This window comes from Cololabis saira, chromosome 1 (genome assembly GCF_033807715.1).
Source record: "Cololabis saira isolate AMF1-May2022 chromosome 1, fColSai1.1, whole genome shotgun sequence".
In the NCBI taxonomy this organism is placed as follows: domain Eukaryota; kingdom Metazoa; phylum Chordata; class Actinopteri; order Beloniformes; family Belonidae; genus Cololabis; species Cololabis saira.
In genome coordinates, this window is record NC_084587.1 from 52,771,366 (window position 1) to 52,792,964 (window position 21,599).

The following is a 21,599-nucleotide window of genomic DNA, read 5'->3' on the forward strand; positions in this document are numbered from 1 at the left end:
AAGCTACTGACTAGTGTAAGAAAATAAGGATAAAAATAGATAAATAAAAAATAAACACTGTATCATTGCACCCAAGCATTTTGCTCATCCCTGTACCTCTGAAAAATAATATCTTTGTATTTTATTTTAAACGGTTTAATATTTGGACATTGCTTTAATTCCATTGAAAACTTGTTCCATAGCCTCACCCCGCTGACTGAAACACAAAAACCTTTCCTGTTTGTGCGTATTAATATGACATTAAAATTACTTTTGCCCCTTAAACCATATCTTCCCTCATGAATACTAAATAATTTCGGTATATTTGTTGGTAACAGATCATTTTTTGCTTTGAACATTATTTGCGCTGTTTGATAGCCCACAATATCCATACATTTTAGTATTTTGGACTTCAGGAATAATGGGTTTGTGTGTTCCTTGTAGTCAGCATTGTGGATTATTCTTATTGCTCTTTTTTGCATTATGGTTAATGGCTGTAGAGATGTTTTGTAATTGTTGCCCCAGATTTCTGCACAGTATTGAAAATATGGTGAGACCAGGGAACAATAAAGAGTGTGGAGTGATTTCTGATCCAAGACCTTTTTAACTTTATTTATAATGGCAATGGTTCTTGATACTTTACTTTGTACATGTTTGATGTGTGATTTCCAGTTGATTTTATCATCTATGATTACTCCCAAAAATGTTATTTCATTAACTCTTTCTATTTCAACTCCATCTATTTTTATTATTACCTTAGTATTTAATGTATAATTGCCAAACAACATTATTTTAGTCTCACTCAAATTTAATGATAATCTGTTTCTGTCGAACCATTCTTTCAGTTTGTTCATTTCTATGGTAATATCCTCTTGTAGCTTTTGTAAATTATCCCCGGAACAAAAAATATTAGTGTCGTCTGCAAATAACACAAAATGCAATAACTTAGAGATCTGACATATATCATTGATGTACAAAATGAAAAATTTAGGGCCCAAAACTGACCCCTGGGGTACCCCACATGCAATGTCCAAGCATGGAGAAACACAGTCACCCAATTTCACAAACTGCTGTCTCCCGCTTAAATAACTTTTCACCCAATCCAACACTATTCCCCTGATGCCATATTTTTCCAGTTTCTTGATTAGTATTTCATGATTGATCGTATCGAAAGCCTTTTTTAAATCAATGAATATCCCAACGGCATACTGTTTGCGATCTATTGCATTTGTTATTTCTTCTATTGCCTCTATTAGTGCCAATGATGTAGATCTGTTTGATCGAAACCCATACTGATTCTCCACAAGTATTCTGTTCTTCTCTAAAAATGAATCCAGTCTGTTGTTAAAGAGTTTTTCCAGAATTTTTGAGAATTGTGGTAACAAGGAGACAGGTCTGTAGTTTGTGAATTGGTGCTTGTTTCCAGCCTTGTACAGAGGTATGACTTTAGCTATTTTCATTTTTTGAGGGAATGAACCAGTTTGAAATGATAAGTTACAGATGTATGTTAATGGCTTTGAAATTCCCCCAATGACCCTTTTAGCTAGTGACATATTAATATCATTTAAGTCAGTGGACTCTTTATTTTTACACTTCTTAACAACACTCAAAATTTCATTTTCATCCACTGCTTGTAGGAATAATGAGTTATGATTCCTCTCTACCACGGATTCATCATATGTACCTGAGTCAGGCTACTAGTAAACACATGTTCATTGGACAGCATTTGTGTTTTAAAGGGAAGACATTGATCGTCTGTGTAAATAATATGTGTTCAGAGATCCCTGTATCATTTGTTGTGTTATTACTGAGTCCCGCATAAAGAAGAGAAGTTTATGCAAATCTGCTTTCCGTCACCAAGATCAGTCAAACAGCTGCAGTCGCCTCTATTTAAAATCCCGGTGATTTAGAAAGCAGGCCCGAAGGCTGATTGTTCCCTTTCACCTCCTTTCAATGCTGCAAACAAAAGCCAGCTATCAGTCAGTCATTTTCTTTATCGTTGTGATGTACATGTACTTAATAAAAATGTTTATTTCTTGCCATAGTCTGTGTTATGGTTTTGGTAGTTTCCTGTTTTATTTTGAAGCCCGTGTCTTTGTGTTTCAGTTCTAGTTTGACTTTCCTGTTTCCCATCTGCCCTGATTGTCTGCACCTGTGTCTCGTCAAGCCTTCTGTATATCTGCTCTTGTCTTTCCCTGCTGCTCCTGGCTGGTCCTTACTGTTTCTTCCTTCCGTGTTTCCATGTCAGGTTTGGTAGTTTTGATTCATGTTCTGGGTTTTTGTCATCCTGCTAAGCAGCGCTTTTTGTTTAGTTAAATAAATCACTGTTTTCGGGAACTCCTGCTCTCCTACATCTGGGTCCGACTTCAACCGCTTTCCTGACAGAACGGACCAGCCGTCATGAGCAGGAGAGACTTTTGATTGGTGGGAATTTTTCTACCAGGAGGCAAAAAAAGACAAGACCAGATATACACAAGGGTTAACGAGACACAGGTGCAGACAATCAGGGCAGATGGGAAACAGGAAAGTCAAACTAGAATTGAAACACAAAGACACAGGTTTCAAAATATTACAGGAACTATCAAAACCATAGCAGTCTGATTTTCTCAAAGAAAGCTGTGCGTGCGTGCGTGCGTGCGTGCGTGCGTGCGTGCGTGCGTGCGTATGTATGTAGATTCAAAATATTTGAGATACAATAATCCCTCATTTTTCGTGGGGGTTACGTTCCAAAAAGAACCCGTGATAAGTGAAATCCGCGAAGTAGCAACCTTTATTTTTTTTACAATTATTATACAAGGCTTCAAATTGCGGAGATCAGCCCTGCCCCTCCGCGACCCCAGTAATTGGATTTCAACGGGAGAAAATGTAAAATGATTATGAAAAAAAATACAATAAGTACAGTAGGACAGATTGTGACGGGTGTGTATTTCACTGCTCTTCTGATGCCGCTGCATCCTGTCTTTTCGAGAGAAGAACATGGGTCGTTGTTGTCGCTCTTATTTCTTCTGGGCAAAAATATTCTTATAAACCGACATGCCACCATGGATTATATCTGAGACTGTAATGAACGATTCATCAAAGGGTCCCTTTCTTGAGCTGCTGCTGAAGCTCATTGGCCGTTCTCAGCTTGTTGCTAAGCAACCAACGTTATTGATACAGGAAGTGAAGAAGTGGGGAGACTGTTTAGCCAATCAGAATGCAGAACAACGATGCACAATGCAAATCCGTGAAGAAGCGAGACGTGAAAGGTGAACCGCGTTATAGCGAGGGATTGCTGTATTCAACATATTCCCTGCTTCCCTCCAGCTGTGAGTGAGTCCTGTGAGTGAGAGTCCTGTGAGTGAGAGTCCTGTGAGTGTGAGTCCTGTGAGTGTGAGTCCTGTGAGTGTGAGTCCTGTGAGTGTGAGTCCTGTGAGTGTGAGTCCTGTGAGTGTGAGTTACCTGAGTGTGTACTCGGGGTCGGTGTGCGTCAGCAGCAGCAGGTCTCTGATCTCCTCAGGTGGGTTCAGACCGTGCAGATCTGCTCTCTCCCACCTCTGCAGCCTGCTGATGCCTGAAAACGGAGAGCTAATGTCGTGAATAAATCACGTTTCTACATCACGACAGCTTCACTTTGGTCAAAGCTGTTGGACGTTACAATTTCTCCTCATCGGTCGGACTCATGTATCAGAATCAGAACCAGCATTACTTTATTGATCTCTGAAAGGAAAATCTCTTCTTGTAACCACAGCCGACACACATTCTTAACAAGAGTTTCTCTATTACAGAAGGACAACTTAAGCTTTTCACTAAAACATGGTCTACATCTGTGATATACACAGTAATAACACTATAACACAGTAATATAGGAACAGACAGCACATAAGATAAACACATCACTGTGTTTTTGCAGCTCTTCCTGCCACCGTGTTGTTTATGAAGTTGGTGTTGGTTTAGTTGATGGTGTTAAAGCCCTGATGTGGGTACCATTGATATTCTGCTATTGTTACTGCAATAGCAGGGCTGGGGATCCATTCAAATGTCAAAAATCGATTTGATTCCGATTCTAAAGATTCAGAATCGATTATCAAGATTTAGTTCGATCCGATTCCGATATTGATTTGGGTTAGTGTTATTAAAACTGTTTTTTCAGCTGTTGCATGAATGATATGACTGTGTAGTTATGCAACATATGAATACTAGTATTATATTGAGATTCAACAGCAAGTATTGGCAGCTAATGATGCTGTAAGGACCAATCACCTCCCAGAATGCTGATAGAACTGAAACAGAAACATCGTGGGGCAGAATTATCAAACACATCCAGGGCAGCAAACGGAAATAGGGCCGTATGAAATCGGTTTTATTTTTTTCCAGATTCCGGTTTTATTTTTTCCCATTTTCGGTCTTTATCGGGTTTTTAATTTTTGAGAATTTGGTTTTTAGCATTTTATGCAAATGTAACCCCAAGACAGTATATAAAGTAATGAAATATAGACAAATGATGTAATTGTAACTGAAAACTTTAATGTTTCCATACCTTAAAAACATATTTAAAGGCAAAAACATTGTGTCCAACAAAACATCCTTTTTTGGGCATAAACACAAAAATACCAAAAGTTGTAATGTAATGATGAAAAAAAATAAATCGATCTTTAGACATACAAATCGATTTTTAGGAATTAATATGAGAATCGATTTAGAATCGGAAAATCGATTTTTTTCAACACAGGCCTAGTTAATATAAAGTTAGAGGTATTTTGACTCCGGCAATACACGCCTTTGGTTGTTTTACTTTAGACACTTTAAATGAGCATGTACACAGCCTAAAGACTACATAAGTAAATTAGTATGCAACTTCTCCTGAGTGAAATGCTTGGAGTAAAAAAATGATAGACTTTACTTCTATAGCGCTTTTCACAGACAAAGATCTCACAGACAAAGAATGTTAAATATGCAGTAAAATATAATAATGTGAGTCAGCTTTGTTGGTCAACTGTAACTTTGTCTTTTAATGCATCTGTTTAGGCAGCACAGTGACTAAATTGTATATTGTATCAGTAAACATTTCATTCATGTTGGTTTAACTGGTCTCTATGTTGCATCCTCCACTGTGTTTACGTGCTGTGGGTACATTACCTGTGCACGGCCCAAATTTCCAGTCCAGGTCAAACTGTCTGAGCCTCTGTAGCTCCTCCTCCCGGGCCGTTTTAGCCACATCCTCTGCTCAGAGAAAATGAGGAGGAAATTACGAGAAAATTCAGAAAAATTCAACATACTGTTGCACCAAACCGAAAAACACAGGAGCTCCAACCCCATCAGTGTGAATAAAATGACTCAAACTCAAACTGAAAACTTAGTCTTATTCTGTCATTATGTGTATATGGTGTTGGATTTGTTTAAAAATAAAAAAAAATACATACTGTATTAAGATTTCGACATATATGAAAGAGAAAATACAGAAATACAATAGTATACAAATATATAATAAGGACAAACATTACCTGATAGGGTTCATGGAGTGAAAGGGGCTCAACTGAACCTCGCCTAGCAAACAAAGAGTCACTCTGATCATGGGATGCTGCTCACCTGTCTGTGGTGGAGGTGGTGTGACGCTTTTCTGCCGCTTCCTCGCTTTCCGGGATTTCTTCACAACCTTGAAGGAATCTGTTATCAGTCCACGCTTGGTTGTCATGGTGACTGATCTAGAACACACACACACACCAGGGAATCTCACTGCATGATTTGTGTTACTGATAATAAACCGTTAATATGGCCTTCTACTTACTTTGACACAATGTTATAAATCTTAAATAGTAAATCTTAATGGCAGCTAGGCCCGTGGCAATGATGATACGTAAGTAAGTAATAATCATCCACCTACTATCTCTACCACTTTGTCAAATGCCTGTGACTGATAATTAAATTGTCCACTTATTTTCATGCCACTCTTACGCAACAGACAACTAAAAAGTAATGATTAACCAAACCTTCATAAATAAGAGACCAGCAGGACATCTTTATCAGTGTCACTTGGCTGTTTTCAAGCTGCGCCGCCATGATTACAGTTATCTCAAACCGTTACGATAGCACAACTTGTCTTCCTACAACCTTGGTGTCTGTAATGAGAGCGGTGATGCACCGGTGATGGTTACCATGGAGATGCTGTTGTAACCATGGAGATGCTGTTGTACTTTCAGAGCAGATCTCCTTCATCACTACCAGCCTGTGTGCAGTTTCACTGAGTGTTTATGTGCCAAAGTCACTGATTTAAATTTAAATTTAAATCAGTAATAGTTTTACTAAGAAGGAGATTAATATAATTGCTTTTTCCTCTCTTGTAGCTCGTAGACGTATTTTACTTCAATGGAAGGACGAAAAACCTCCATCTCCCAATTTTTGGTTGAAAGACCTGATGTCCTTTTTATATTTAGAGAAAATTAAATACGGTATTAGGGGTTGCTCTGATAAGTTTTCTCATATTGGGGAACCTATTTTTTCTCTTGTTAATTCTTTGGCATCCTTGGAAGATTAATTTAATTTAATTTGATTTAATTTAATTATAGGGAAGTATGATATTGCTAACCATGTGTATTTTATTTAGGGTTCCTCTTATGTCTGTTTATTTTAATTTTAATTTATTTATTTTATTTCATTTTATTTTTTTTTTATTATTTTTGTTGTTGTTTTGTGTGTCCTGTATTTTATTTTATTACTTTATTTTTCCTATTATTATTGTCTCCAGTCAGAGTTTGATTGGTAATTGGTACTTACTTTGGGACCTGTTTATAATTACGTATTTTACAGTGTGTGTGTTTTGGGGGGTTTGTTATGTTAAGTTTTGTGTCTTTATTTATTTTACTTTTTGTTTTGTTTTTTTTTTTTGTTTTGTGTGTGTGTCTGTGTGTGTGGTAAAATATAAAACGGGGTATTCTGTCGAATCATTTAAAAAATGTTTATTGTGTAATATGGATTACATCGACTACCCAATAAAGAAACATGAGAAGAAAAAAAAGTCACGGACTTCACTTTCTATGCAACATAAACCAGAATAAAGCTGCTATACATGTGGAGACACGTGTTGCTGAAGCACTTATATATATATATATATATATATATATATATATATATATATATATATATATATATATATATATATAAGTAATCCATACATGTTACGACACATCCAGGTGTAATGACTGGTGCATTACACTGTCACACACTGATGCTGCTCGCACTAGTTTCTTTCTCTTTAAACTCTAGAAAGTTCTCAACCCGATGTTTCATGTTGACTTGCTTTGTCCCACATATATTGGGAGTGTTCTGAATATTTGGGATTATTTATAACACTTTTAACACCTTTTTAAAAAAAATACCAAATACACCTCCAAAATCATTTGAACGTCTCGGAAGATACAAAACAGACTAATGTTTCACTTGCTGGTCAAAAAACGAAGTACCTATTAATGCATAAACATGATATTACGAATTTTCGGCTGAACTTTAATCTTAATCTTCCATAAGGTATTTGAAGCGAGTGTTGCATAAAGTATATTTATACAGAAGAAAAGAATCACTTAAACCCAAACATTGTACTGAATTGTTCAGCACCAGCTCGATGTGGACCTCAAGCTTTTGGTCGAAAACGAAGGTCCTTCAAACATACCTGGTTATTTAGAAGATAAAGCTTTATTTGGACTTTCCTTTAAGAGTGAAGTCTCTTGTTTCATTCGGCTGCAGGACCAAAACAACCGCTTCTTCTTCGTCTCCTCGCTAACGTCCCGTCACGGTTAGTCCGCCCCTCTGCTGCCCCCTAGCGGTGGGTCTGCGCAACACATTATATCACTACAGTATGTCACAGCGGTAAGAAACATTGTGATAAATGGTTTGACAATGGAATTGTTTTGGTTAGTCAATTGTTCAAAAAAAGATGGGTTGTTGTATAATTACTCTGAATTTCTAATGAGATATAATGTACCAATAACACCTAGAGAATTTTCAGTCGTATTTGATGCTTCTTTTGGTTTGTGCATGTTATTCAGGTGCTCCTACACTTCTCCTCCCCTATCATCAACCCTCCTGATGTGTCTCAGTCTTCTCTTGGTAGTGTTTGCTTTTCATCTGCTAAGCTTCCGAATGTCAAAGTAAGAGCCTTGTTTCAGGTTTAACTTCCATCCCACCAGCCACATTTTATTGGCTCAATTTTGTGACAGATATTGAGTGGACAAAGGTTTGGTCGTTACCACAAAGATTCTTTCTAACAAATAAAGTTAAAGAGATTTCTTTGAAATTGATACACAAATTCTACCCTGCAAAACAATATTTATCAAAATTTAAGAAGGATATAGATGTTAATTATTCTTTTTGCCAAGGGCATCCTGAGACATATTCTCACTTATTCTGGTCGTGTGAATTCACTTATAAATTCTGGAGGGACTTCCACAAGTATATTGTTGATTCTGTCTTTTCTTATTTTCATCTTTATTTTAAGAATGCTATTTTTGGTTTTCATAATTTTAATCACAAAGATAGGGTCGCTTTCTTTTTTATTAATCTGTCTTTATTTTTAGCTAAATTTCACATACACAAGTGCAAATTCATCCACAGAAAGTCTGAACTCCTTGTACTCAAAAAAGAACTTGGTCAATATATAAGGACAATCTACTCATCAAAAAACACAAAGGCACAAAAAACCATCGGCATCTGTAAATCCTCCTTTACTGACTAGGCATTTTCTGAAATAAATGTGTTGAAAGTCGCCCTTTTTCTGAAAATCTCCCAATATTTATGGATTTTAAGTTACATGCTGTTACAGCGCCATCTTGTGGTTTTTGTTGGAACTTTTATAATTGTGAGTTTTGATGCCATAACACAGTGGTCAGACAACCAGTTAGGATAAATCACATCTGAGTGGATTTCAGAGTATACATTTACAGAAGTTAATTGAATCCTACCCTTGAATAGGTTTTATGTCTCTCTGAAAAGAAACTGTTTTGTCTTGAAGAAGGGTTTACAGCTCTGATACATCTGTGAGACAGAAATCACTAACTGAGCCTTGTAAAGTAATTGTAGGAGCATGTTGAGGTGGAGCACTGCAGCTAACAAGTACAGGATGAAGGACAGCATTCATGTCAGCACCAATAACAACTGAAAAGTCCCGCAGGACACAAAGTCTCTGAAATAGATGGATAGATAAATAACTTGTGCCTCAAGTGACTGCGGTCCAGCCAGCCGTCATTCGTACTTACGTAAAATTAATTCTCCCATAATTTCACCCAATGCATCATATAGCCCTCTTCACAACTACAATCACTACAAGCATGCTGAATTTCAAACAATTTTACTGTACAAATATTGACACACACATGTGTCTCACCATCATGCAGAAGCCAAGCGTGCATGTAGGGCTTGGGTCCAGGCAGGCAGACCAAGAGAAGGACCTGTTATGCGAGCCCAAGAGCAGCAATTCTTCTAGCCTTCTGTTTTACTAGTTTTATGACCCATGGAGTGCTACCAGACTCTATGCTATCTGTAACTCTGGTCCCTGTCATAAAGAATAAAGCTGGCAAGGTGGGCAGCATGGACAACTACCGACCAATTGCTTTAGCCAGTGTGCTGCCCAAAGTTTTAGAGAGTATTAAATAGAGTGTCTGCTTATGTACACACTTCTGATAACCAGTTTGGATTTAAGGCTAAACATGGTACTGATCTATGTATTTATGCTTTAAAAGAGATTGCTGATAGATATAAAAGACATAATTCTTCTGTTTTAATTGGGTTTATAGACGCATCCAAGGCATTTGATCGCATAAACCTTCATAAACTGTTTTTAAAATTGAGTCAGAGGGGCGTGCCTGACAGTATCATAAGGATTCTGGTTTTTTGGTATGCCAATCAGTGCATGCAAATAACATGGGGGAATGTAGTCTCTGCTCCATTTGGGGTGAGTAATGAAGTCCGTCAGGGCGGCTTACTTTCCTCCTGCCTATTTAATGTGTATATGGATGCTCTATCAGACCAGTTGAGAAGCTGTAAAACTACGAATGAAATACTATTGTTAATCATTTTATGATTGTGGATGATCTGGCAATCATTTCTCCCTCTAGTGCTGGGTTTCAGGAGCTGCTCAACATATGTTCTGAATAAGGGGTGGAATTCAATGTTAGCTATAATGCTAAAAAGAGCTCTGTTATGATTTGTAGAACTAATGGTGATAAGGAACTGGTGTTCCCATCATTTCATTTGTCAGGGAATGTGTTACCTTTTTGTCACTGGACTCAGTGAAAAAAAGGTCCACCTTCTATCAGGTCCACTGGACCTAAGAATAAGAAATCCTTTAATAGTCCCACAGAGGGGAAATTTCTCTGCATTTAACCCATCTCTAATTAGACTAGAGAGCAGTGAGCTGCCATATGAACGGCGCCCGGGGAGCGGTTGGGGTTGAGGGCCTTGCTCAGGGGCCCAGGGTGGTTGACCTGGATTGCATTCTGGGGGATAGAAGGTGGGATGGGAGGAAGTGTCCTTTTACATTTTCAAGAGAGAAAAATGTTTCACAATTTAAAAATTGTGATTAATATATCTTTATTTACATAGGAGACTGTCAGTTCTGCCTACATTTCCACATTCAAGGGCCGCGTTCAGACTGCAGGCAAATCTGATTCATATCTGATTCCTTCTCATATCCGATTTTCAGGGCTGACTGTCCACACTGTTTTTAGCAAGTGTCCATATCGGATCTGGCTCTGTTCAGACTGGGCCACATCACTGACTGATCTGACGGGTTGCCGTAGCAACGACGTCGGAGCGGAGGCGTCACCCAGCGCGTGTATTTTGTGAAGTCATGTATTTTTTTTATATATAAAAAAATCCCAAAATATCTGTACCGTTTCTGATTGGGTCGGCACTGCGCATCATTTTTAGACATAACAATGAACGCATACCGCAAAAGTTGTGTCTTGGCGGAGGGACCCGACGTCCCAGCAAAATGAGAAACAGAGAAAAGTGTTCAGAACAAAACCACCAGCAAACTAACAAACCAACCAACAAAGCCCAGAGTTAACAAAACAAACCAGCAATGAACAACTGGCAGCCCCGCTCCATAACCTCCTGATGGGCTGACGGGCTGCAGGTTCAGGCTCACAGCGCGACTGAAGGCTGATTTATGGTTCCGCGTTACACCAATGCAGAGCCTACGGCGTAGGGTACGCGGCGACGCACACCGTACGTGGAAATGCGGTCTTTTTTTCTGCTATTAAAACATGATTTGTAATGTGAATTTGCAACACTTAAACTACAAATAATAGTTTTTGACGTGACATCAGAGATTGTACATGCTCTCTGCAAAAGGATGAGTAGCTCCACAACTGGAAATGGGCGGGTGATTTGGAGCGTCTGGGACAGTCATATCCGATATGAGTGTTTGGATGTTCAGACTGAGACGCATCTGCCCAAATGCGATATGAATGCGATATGAAACTACCTCCCGGAGGTGGTTTCGATCTGGTTTGCAAAAATCGTATCTCATGTGGTTTGGTTCAGACTTCAAAAGAGTCATCCAGTTTCAATCTGGATGGGCTAAAAATCGGATATTTGCCTGCAGTCTGAACGTGGCCAAGATAACCAAGCAGTTATATTTAAAAAAAACTTAACACAAACAGGCTATATCCACAACTTTTCTTGTCATAGAATGGAAACCAAGCAAGACTCAGGTCTTTTATTTTCTAAACATGATGAATTTAACTATCGATAAGTTAACCGTATAAATTAGTTTAGTTACTCCAATCCAAAGTGTGTGACTCGGTGACGCGGTTCAGACCTCTGCTGCTCCTGATTGGTGGATTCTGCTCTGCAGCTCAGCCCCGCCCCCAGGAGCGAGGCCCCGCCCCCATGCTCGCTGTTCATTGGATAGAATCTTTTCAAAACTCCCGCCTCGTTTCTCTCTGTCCTGATTGGTGCGGCAGGACTCGTCCCGCGCTCTCCGGTATTTAACTAGGTTTTCCGCTGCTGGAGACACAATTTCTCTTGACACCAGTTCCATACAGACTTTATTAACATGAGCGGCCGCGGAAAGACCGGAGGGAAAGCCAGAGCGAAGGCCAAGACCCGCTCCTCCCGTGCAGGACTGCAGTTCCCAGTGGGTCGTGTCCACAGACTGCTGCGTAAAGGCAACTACGCTCAGCGCGTCGGTGCCGGCGCCCCCGTCTACCTGGCGGCTGTGCTGGAGTATCTGACCGCTGAGATCCTGGAGCTGGCTGGAAACGCTGCCCGCGACAACAAGAAGACCCGCATCATCCCCCGTCACCTGCAGCTGGCTGTCCGCAACGACGAGGAGCTCAACAAGCTGCTGGGGGGGGTCACCATCGCTCAGGGCGGCGTGCTGCCCAACATCCAGGCGGTGCTGCTGCCCAAGAAGACCGAGAAGGCCGCCAAGGCCAAGTAAAGCTGCTGCTGAACCCGGAACACAACGGCTCTTTTAAGAGCCACACACTCCTCTGAGAGACACGATTACCAGATAACAATTACTATGGGATTTTGTGTTTGTTCTCTCACATAAGTCGCTTTGGATAAAAGCGTCTGCTAAATGACAGTATAAAACCACTAAAGATCAATCCACTATAAATATGATACAATGACACAATTTAAAGCACAAAAATGCAATCTGCATTTACTGGAAACTAAATTGTCTAAATGGAAGAAACGACCAATAAATACATAGAGATGCGAGATGAGTGCAGATTGTTTAAAAAAAGAAACATTTTAACATTTTGGATTATAGCACAAACTAGTTCATCGGTTGTCTGTTGGCTGAAGTGAGGCTTTGTAATTAATAACTGATTTTCAGAGGTAATTAATTATAAATATATAAATAGCATGTTTGTGAAATGATTTACTTTCTCTACAAAGGAAAATCTGTTCATTGGTGTTGCTTCAGAAACTTGTGACCTGTTCAAATCCAAAAGTCTGTCTGTTAATCTAATGTGGAAATACGTAATTATAAAATATATTACTATCGATTCAGTAGATGGCGTTAACAAACTGAACAACATCCATTAAGGCGGAAAAAACCCGTCCCTGTCCTCTAACACGTGCTCCAAAAAAGTACACATTCTTTTTTTCCTTACCAGTATACACACTATAACTGCCCAGCTACTGGGGGTTGGTTTCTAGTGATTGGAGTAAATAAACTAATAACTAAAATAGATAAATTAATTAACTAACTTACACAACCGGGACAGAGAGACAGCAGGGGGCGGGGCTCCGGACTAGGCGGGAGTTTTGAAAAGATTCTATCCAATAAACGGCGCACATTGAGGCGCGAGCTCGTTCTCGGGGGGGGGGGCGGGGCTGCAGAGCAGAATCCACCAATCAGGAGCGGAGGTCTGGACCGCGTCACCGAGTCACACACTTTAAGAGCAGCGAGTCTCGCTTCTCCCAGCATTACTGTCCTGATCCAGAACCAGTCGCCATGGCCAGAACCAAGCAGACCGCTCGTAAGTCCACCGGAGGCAAAGCCCCCAGGAAGCAGCTGGCCACCAAGGCCGCCCGGAAGAGCGCCCCGGCCACCGGCGGAGTGAAGAAGCCTCACCGCTACAGGCCCGGTACCGTGGCTCTGAGGGAGATCCGCCGCTACCAGAAGTCCACGGAGCTGCTGATCCGCAAGCTGCCCTTCCAGCGGCTGGTGAGAGAAATCGCTCAGGACTTCAAGACCGACCTGCGCTTCCAGAGCTCCGCCGTCATGGCCCTGCAGGAGGCCAGCGAGGCTTACCTGGTGGGGCTGTTCGAGGACACCAACCTGTGCGCCATCCACGCCAAGAGGGTCACCATCATGCCCAAAGACATCCAGCTGGCCCGCCGCATCCGCGGGGAGAGAGCTTAGACCGTCTCCCCTGTAACCACAACGGCTCTTTTAAGAGCCACCAACATCAACACTAAAGAGCTGCTTTTCCTTTTAGTATATAACGTGAAAAATGCACCTTTGTCTGTCCTGTCCTAATTAGCAGACCAGGCTATCTTGGTCTGAAGCCTTTTTTAATAAACAACCACGACATTAATTTGTCAGCATACTTCGTGTCCGACTGCCGCGGGGGTACTGCGCATGCTCCTGACTATGGCATGCTGGGAAATGTGGTTTTTATGTCGCATTCAAATCACACTACCCATCTCCCTCAGTAAGAACATATAACTAAACAGACCCCTTATTTCTTATAGAAAACATCAGTTATACATATACAAGAATACATTAAAACAGACTGAATAAAGCTGCTGCCTTGACTGATATAACCGTTGTCACATCTGTTTCTACAGAAGCACTAAAGATACATGCCGTTCTGCAGAATGAGTCTTGTTTTACTTTTTTTTCGTGATCAAATGTTTTTATTCATATTTCATTTTATTATAAACGGTGGCATCCACAATGATGTTAAACATTATACACATATTTTCACCCCCTTCCAAACCCACCCCTTGGACCTCAGCATTAGATGAAAACAATTAAAGAAAACAGAAAAAAATAAAACTAAAAAAACACAAAAAATAAAAAAAGACAATAAACCAAAGGCAAAACAATAAGTTTGGCTTTAATTTGATCTGCTGCCATATACCAAAATATTTAGTATTTTGTAGTTTTGAATTCTGGATTCGGGCTGTAGATAGTTCCAGATAGATAATATCAAACACTAATGGGAGTTGTTTTACAATTTAAGTCTCATGAATATAACTTCTGGTTGAGGTGCTGGCTGTGAAGAAGAGAAGTATTTCCACAACAGTTATTTTTCACAGACGTTTACCACCGGAAATGCAGATTATAGCTAAAGTTTCAGATTGTCTGTAAAGTCTTGTTTGTTTTCGTTCTGATCATTTCTCAGGTCATGCAGCAGTATATGTTAAATGTCCACAGGACAATAAATATATTGAAATCAAATTCTTACTTGGGAAATTAACACCAGCGTTTGTAAGAAATCCCAAAAAGAATGAAACGTTACACTTTATGGTTAAAACTTTGGGGTGGAAGTACAGAAAATAAGTGGTGAGAAGATTGAAAATCATCATTCAGTCATTTGTGGTAATGTACATCACTAACAAAAATACGGACAAAAGTAAACTATTCAGATTCGGTATAGATGACATGCTGCTTGTAGGAACTACTTATTTTTGTTTATTCTCATTTATTTTAATGGTTTTATCATTTTACTCACACTCTGGTTTTTTGCTCAGTACTGGGGGCTTTACCCCCCCAAAAAAGGGAGGATAATGAGCTCTGCAGATTGGGTGTGTGGCTCTGAAAAGAGCCGTTGGTTTGTATTGGGTCTGTGTCTACTTGGAGCTGGTGTACTTGGTGACGGCCTTGGTTCCCTCGGACACGGCGTGCTTGGCCAGCTCCCCGGGCAGCAGGAGGCGCACGGCGGTCTGGATCTCCCTGGAGGTGATGGTGGAGCGTTTGTTGTAGTGAGCCAGACGAGACGCTTCAGAGCCGATGCGCTCAAAGATGTCGTTGACGAACGAGTTCATGATGCCCATGGCCTTGGAGGAGATGCCGGTGTCCGGGTGGACCTGCTTCAGCACCTTGTACACGTAGATGGCGTAGCTCTCCTTCCTGCTCTTTCTCCTCTTCTTGCCGCCTTTCCCGGCGGTCTTGGTCACGGCTTTCTTGGAGCCCTTCTTGGGTGCGGACTTGGCGGGTTCAGGCATGTTTCCTTCTCCAGAAACGAATGAACTGCTTCGGTCAGAGAGGCTGCTTTCATTCCCTTCACATGCAAAAACAACAGCGCAGTCTCCCGTCTGTGATTGGTCCAGTGGCTCTGACGTCACAGATTTAGTTTGTCTTCATTTAAACTGGTGGGCGGCTCTCAGTGGAGAGAAAGAAGAGCGGGAAACTGTCGAAACCCTCTTTGTTTACTCTTTACCATCTAAATCTATGAAATGCAACATTATGAGATTGTTTTCTGAAAGCTGTGAAACAATGAAAAAGATTGTTTGTGGTGTTTGAACCACGGAGCTCCTTTTGTGTCCTCTGTCTCACCTACAAGAAGAAGTCAAAACTGAAAACATTTGAGGTGGAAAAATGCACATTCACAATTACACATAACATTTACAACTCCAGTCAGCCGAATCCAACTATGGCTGTCCAGCTGATTACATTTTCAAACCATGAACTCTGGATGAAGCTTCACAGCTCCTGAATCTAACTTTACTTGTCCTTTGGTCGGTTTATCTTAATATGTAAAGGGTCTAGAAACAATCTATAGCAAACGATTGTTCTGCATTTAACATAAGTGGACCGTAAGTCAGAAATGTTGCATTTGTCCAACTCACATATAAAACGTAGTGTTTTTTGTGTTTTTTATAGATGGAGTTTGTGTTCATTTAAACTGGTTGGCGTCTCTCAGTAGAGAGACAGAAGAGCGGGAAACTGCAGAAAGGCGCCGTTTGTTTAGAAAAATACATATTTAAATACAATCTTTGCATTGTGAGATTGTTTTCCGAAGGTTGTATAAAAGTGGCGAAATTAATCTGTGGAGTTTAAGAGTTATTTGAAGTGCAGAGCTCTTTATTCTGACCAGGCTCAATGAGTAGCAAAAAAAGACAGTTTAACTGTCCTTTATTACATTTAACTGAATACAGCCGTTTAAAACCACCTGCAGTGGAAAACGCAACTTTTAAAACACCGTAGCAACTCCACATTATGAACCGTTTTGTCAACAAGCTGATAAAAGTAGGTAAACTCTCGTGGAGCCACAGAAGAGTTACAACTCTAGTCAGTCATATAATGCTTTAATTTAATCTGTAGTAAAGACTCAGTTCGACAATGAACCCAGTTGGATGCTTTTCTGTCTACATGCCTTAGTGATTCACAGGAATACGTGATCATGTCTGACCTGGTTATTGATACATTTCCTGGAGTAAATAATTTAAGTCAATACATTTATCCAAAGTCGTGTATGTATAATTGTTGGTATTTTGCTTTCAGATCAGGTGGGTGGCCCTGAAAAGGGCCGTTGTTTGGTTGAAACGGTCAAATGGTTTAACCCCCGAATCCGTACAGGGTGCGTCCCTGTCTCTTGAGCGCGTACACCACATCCATGGCGGTCACCGTCTTCCTCTTTGCGTGCTCGGTGTAGGTGACGGCATCACGGATCACGTTCTCCAGGAAGACCTTCAGCACACCGCGGGTCTCCTCGTAGATCAGACCGGAGATACGCTTCACCCCCCCGCGGCGAGCCAGACGGCGGATGGCGGGTTTGGTGATTCCCTGGATGTTGTCACGGAGGACTTTACGGTGACGCTTAGCGCCTCCTTTACCGAGACCCTTTCCTCCTTTTCCTCGTCCGCTCATGTTGAATATGAAGTTAAGCAACAACTGGGCTGGAACTACGTTGACCACGTTATTTAGCTCCTCACTGAGGACGTGTTTGAAGACAGGGGCGGACCTAATGTTCTTCTACTCATTAAAGGATGCTGATACCAGATCGTTCTGTGTGTTATAGCGCCACCTACTGGGACACAATAGTTAGTAACTTCATGTATTTTTAAATCCTGATATGGCTGCGTTCAACAAATATAATTTTTGTTTATTTGTTATTATCTGGTACATTTGTCGTTTGGAGTGGTCTTTCAAATGAACAAGTAAATGCTTTTTATTAAGTTTCCAGTATTTCATTTCGAAAATCTATATCAATTTCCCATAAAGGAATATTTTATAGGAGGTATCATCAAGCTTTTTTTTTTTGTCTTCTGGCTCTACTAAGTTAAAACCACCCAGGACTCCCAACCTGAACACCTGAATTTGAAACTGACCAATCATGTGGAATGAACTATGGCAATACAGAAATCATACATTTGTAAAACAAAAGTATGACATTGAAAATATATAGAGATAAAACAAGAACTTACAATGTAGAAAATGTAAGAAAAATAAAGAAAAATCAAGTCAACATCAAGTAATTATATATATATATATATATATATATATATATATATATATATATATATATATATATGATATATATATTACTTGATCAATTGTATTTCTACCATTATTTTTGAGCAGTGTTAAAAGTAGGTGTTAAAAGTTGGCCCAAATGTTTGTTATGTATGTATGTATGTATGTATGTATGTATGTATGTTTGTTGTGTATTTTTGTTAAGTTTCCGCTGGCAGATGTATTGATAATCCTCTGGAAACATTGAAAATATTATTCAAAAACCAGCAACGCAGGACAACAGTTGCTCATTTTCCATTCAACCGGATTATTGTTTATTATCATTTAACTTTTTAACTGAAATCAAGAATTATTTTCTGTTATTTTGTCTGCTTTGCATTGAAGCACAGGTTATATCCACATTTGGATAACATCAAGACAATATGTTCTTCAAAGGTCTATTTTCACAAAAATATCTCCTTACATATTTTCCAAAAATAAACTTACGTGGCAACTAAAATCTTTATAAGAAAACATAAACATTTACTCTTTAAATCACATTCTGTCTATCATCAATCATGTCTGCACTTCTCGCTTATACACATGTCTTTGTCTCTCAGCAAGTTCACTTTTGATAACAGAATAAATGTTGTTTGCAGTTAAACTATGTTACATTTACACTATAAAAACACAAACCATTAACTGACTACATTTCTAACATTGTATTAGAAACACACAACTGCTTTGGACGTTGGTCACCGTTTTCTCAACTACAAAAGTCACATACCGTCAGATTTACACACTTACCGGTAATACACTTTAAGCTTACAGACCACACATCACTGGGGATTCATATTAACTCATAAACATCTGTAGTCACATAAAAAATAAGTAACTAATCTGGAAACATTGAAAATATTATCAAAAAATCAGTGACGCAGGAAAACAGTTGCTCATTCTCCATTCAACTGGATAATGAGCCCAACGTCGGTTGTGCCAGTAACGAGTCCCAGTGCTGTGCAGCCACTTAAGTGTCCATCTGATGAAAACGCATGTCACTGTTTGCTTCTCTGTAATCGCTTATTATACATTTAGACAGAATAAAATAAAATACCATTTTAATACCAAAAATTGACTCGAAAGGCAACAAAAGTAATAATACATTAACAAAACACTTATTTTGTGAGTATCACATTTATCTTAAACTAAATTTAAATCTACTGAAAGATAATAATTGTGTGTGTACTGATTAAATACTCCGTTTATATGATTAAGGTGGAAACCTTTTTCTTAATCAATATACTTTTTTAAACATTTATTTTAAGAGTTAAAGCCAAAGTTGTGTTTGGTTGATGCAGGTGTGGTATGGTTTGGACAATTCTCTATCTGTTATTACGAAGGACTTTGTGGTGACGGTAAGGACCTCATTTACTTCATTATTTCCCTCATCTTACATAGCCACGCAAGTTGTCTTATTTCTGTTAAACAATATTATCTAGGAAGCATTTCCACGTCTTTCTGTGTATTCGAAGACAGAGGACCTGTTCTTCTTTTAGCTAACATCGGTAATATTTAATTCTTTGGTGTATTTGCAGTACCAACTTAAAAATTGTAAGTAAATGAAATGTTTTAAAATGAGCTTCATGTCAAACAGCTCTTTATGTATGTTTTAACTTCAACATCCATAAGTGCAACGAGAAGTTCAAGATTTTAAAGTTACAAAAATGAAAACAGAATGAAAATGTTTGTTTTGAAGTATAATATACTTAAAAATAAGTTGCAGAAAACAACTCTGATAATATTGTAGTAATCAGCAGAAACCTGACAGGAAGTCACAAGAGCCTCCTCCATCAGTGTGTTTGCTGCTGCCACATTATCTTCACTTTAACGAAACATTAAGGTCAACTGATGTTTGTTGTTCTTTTTTTTCATCGAACAAACATATGATTCAGCTATAAATGTGTTTTTCTCGGAAAGTTTGTGTGTTTTAAAGCATTTTAGGAGAGAAAGAAGAGGGGAAAGTTGCTGATCGGCCCCGAGCTCCGCGGAGACTCCACGAAGTTTTAAACCCCCACAAGCAAACTGCGGAGAACATCGGACTTCCAGAGTATCTGGACACGAAGAGAAACTAGTCCGCTGTCAGCTTCTCCTCTGTCAGCCTGAAACGACGCTCCAACACTGATTTTTGACCCGTTAAAGGACGAGGAGAAAACACAAGTGGGACTCCGCCGACTGCACACGGGAGCGGCGCTGCGGGTTGAGTCTCCACGGTTCTCATGGTGTGTTTAAGTTCCGTCGGAGCTCCGGCTTCTCATCATTAGCAGTGACTCTCGCAGCAGCTCGACATGGCAGAAGTAGCTCCAGCTCCGGCTCCGGCCAAAGCCGCCAAGAAGAAGGTGTCCAAGCCGAAGAAGGCCGGCCCCAGCGCGGCAGAGCTCATCGTGAAGGCCGTGGCCGCGTCCAAGGAGCGCAGCGGCGTGTCCGCCGCCGCCGTCAAGAAAGCTCTGGCCGCCGGAGGATACGACGTGGACAAGAACAAAGCCCGCGTCAACACCGCCATCAAGAGCCTGGTGACCAAGGGGACCCTGGTCCAGACCAAGGGGACCGGGGCCTCCGGCTCCTTCAAGATCAGCAAGAACACTGACACGAAGGCCAAAGCTCCCGTGAAGAAAGCGGCTCCTAAAGCCAAGAAGCCCGCCGCCAAGAAACCCGCAGCAGCGAAGAAGGCGAAGAGCGCAGCAGCCAAGAAACCAGCAGCGGCCAAGAAGAGCCCCAAGAAGGTGAAGAAGCCCGCAGCGCTCAAGAAGACGGCCAAGAGCCCCAAGAAGGTCGCCAAGAGCCCCAAGAAGGTCGCCAAGAGCCCCAAGAAGGTGCTGAAGAAGGCCCCCAAAGCCAACAAGTCCCCCGCCAAGAAGGTGGCCAAGCCCAAAGCCAAGAAGGCAGCACCCAAGAAGAAGTGAAGCATCACTGCTGGACAAAATTAAAAAGGCTCTTTTAAGAGCCACCACCTCATCCTGAGAGTTGTTTTCCTATCACTTTGTTTTTTCAACAATAAATTGCACAATTTCATTCAATTTATCAAATGTACATTCAAGGGAAAATTACTATATTTTATTTTACACAAAAGTAAAAGTTTCAAACAATTTACAAGAACCAGGTTTCAACCCCTTTCTCTTTTATTTGTAGTTGACTTTTTACTCCACTATATATTTCAGAGTATCTTAATCAATAATTCACTCACAGACTTAAGCATTTCTTAATGGTGTTTATTAACAGATAAGTACACTTTTTGCAGTATCTTAGTAAAGAGCCACCACATCTTCCTTAAAAGGCTAATTGTATCACATAAGAAATATTGTTTTCTTATAAAAAAACATTGTACTCATGCAACTGCAAATTTGTTATTGATTACATTTTTATAAGTTCAAGTCAGTTATGTATCCTGTCAGTTGTCATTTGATTTGCAACACTGATATTTAAGTCAAAAAAGTTTAAGTTTAAGTCATCAAATAAACTAATTTAATCTAACTCTCAAACATGCCTCACACATCATGTAGTACTACATACAATGTGTTTTCTTTTTGGTTAACCAATTCATTGAGCACTTTGTATCAAATTTAGTCATTTTCTACTGATGAAATATTTTGATTAAAAAAAAAAAAGTTTCTACAACAACTTGTATTTAACCCAAATGTCAAAGTACAGAAGCACAGCAATGGAAACC

General features: G+C 39.8%; 6 protein-coding genes across 6 annotated transcripts in view; 3 read left to right on the top strand and 3 right to left on the bottom strand.

Moving 5' to 3' along the window:
• LOC133447791 (uncharacterized) overlaps positions 1-17,297 on the bottom strand; it is a 779,477-nt gene extending 762,180 nt beyond the window's left edge. Inside the window, exon 1 of the mRNA XM_061726502.1 lies at positions 16,998-17,297. Coding sequence (XP_061582486.1) covers positions 16,998-17,290 — 293 coding nt within the window. The 5' untranslated portion in view covers positions 17,291-17,297. The remainder of the gene's footprint in view (positions 1-16,997) is intronic.
• pold4 (DNA polymerase delta 4, accessory subunit) overlaps positions 1-21,599 on the bottom strand; it is a 223,616-nt gene that overhangs the window by 967 nt on the left and 201,050 nt on the right. The window contains exons 2-5 of the mRNA XM_061727113.1: positions 7,625-7,685; positions 5,548-5,663; positions 5,098-5,181; positions 3,421-3,532 (exon numbers count right to left, since the gene is read on the bottom strand). Of these exons, the coding sequence (XP_061583097.1) occupies positions 3,421-3,532; positions 5,098-5,181; positions 5,548-5,653 (302 nt within the window). The 5' untranslated portion in view covers positions 5,654-5,663; positions 7,625-7,685. The remainder of the gene's footprint in view (positions 1-3,420; positions 3,533-5,097; positions 5,182-5,547; positions 5,664-7,624; positions 7,686-21,599) is intronic.
• LOC133448287 (histone H2A-like) lies at positions 12,011-12,578 on the top strand. The gene has a single exon (XM_061726677.1). The coding sequence runs from the start codon at positions 12,011-12,013 to the stop codon at positions 12,395-12,397; it is 387 nt and encodes a 128-aa protein (XP_061582661.1). The 3' UTR covers positions 12,398-12,578.
• Positions 13,414-13,992, top strand: LOC133448217 (histone H3). The gene has a single exon (XM_061726551.1). It carries the CDS (start codon positions 13,424-13,426, stop codon positions 13,832-13,834), a length of 411 nt encoding a protein of 136 aa, XP_061582535.1. The 5' UTR covers positions 13,414-13,423; the 3' UTR covers positions 13,835-13,992.
• LOC133454149 (histone H2B-like) lies at positions 14,550-15,645 on the bottom strand. Its single transcript, XM_061733142.1, has one exon. The coding sequence runs from the start codon at positions 15,643-15,645 to the stop codon at positions 15,271-15,273; it is 375 nt and encodes a 124-aa protein (XP_061589126.1). The 3' UTR covers positions 14,550-15,270.
• Positions 20,221-20,895, top strand: LOC133454165 (histone H1-like). Its single transcript, XM_061733143.1, has one exon. It carries the CDS (start codon positions 20,221-20,223, stop codon positions 20,833-20,835), a length of 615 nt encoding a protein of 204 aa, XP_061589127.1. The 3' UTR covers positions 20,836-20,895.

Bases quoted from the DNA above. Each gene is read 5' to 3' on its own strand.
- LOC133448287 (XM_061726677.1), top strand. From the start codon at position 12,011: ATGAGCGGCCGCGGAAAGACCGGAGGGAAAGCCAGAGCGAAGGCCAAG.
- LOC133448217 (XM_061726551.1), top strand. From the start codon at position 13,424: ATGGCCAGAACCAAGCAGACCGCTCGTAAGTCCACCGGAGGCAAAGCC.
- LOC133454149 (XM_061733142.1), bottom strand. From the start codon at position 15,645: ATGCCTGAACCCGCCAAGTCCGCACCCAAGAAGGGCTCCAAGAAAGCC.
- LOC133454165 (XM_061733143.1), top strand. From the start codon at position 20,221: ATGGCAGAAGTAGCTCCAGCTCCGGCTCCGGCCAAAGCCGCCAAGAAG.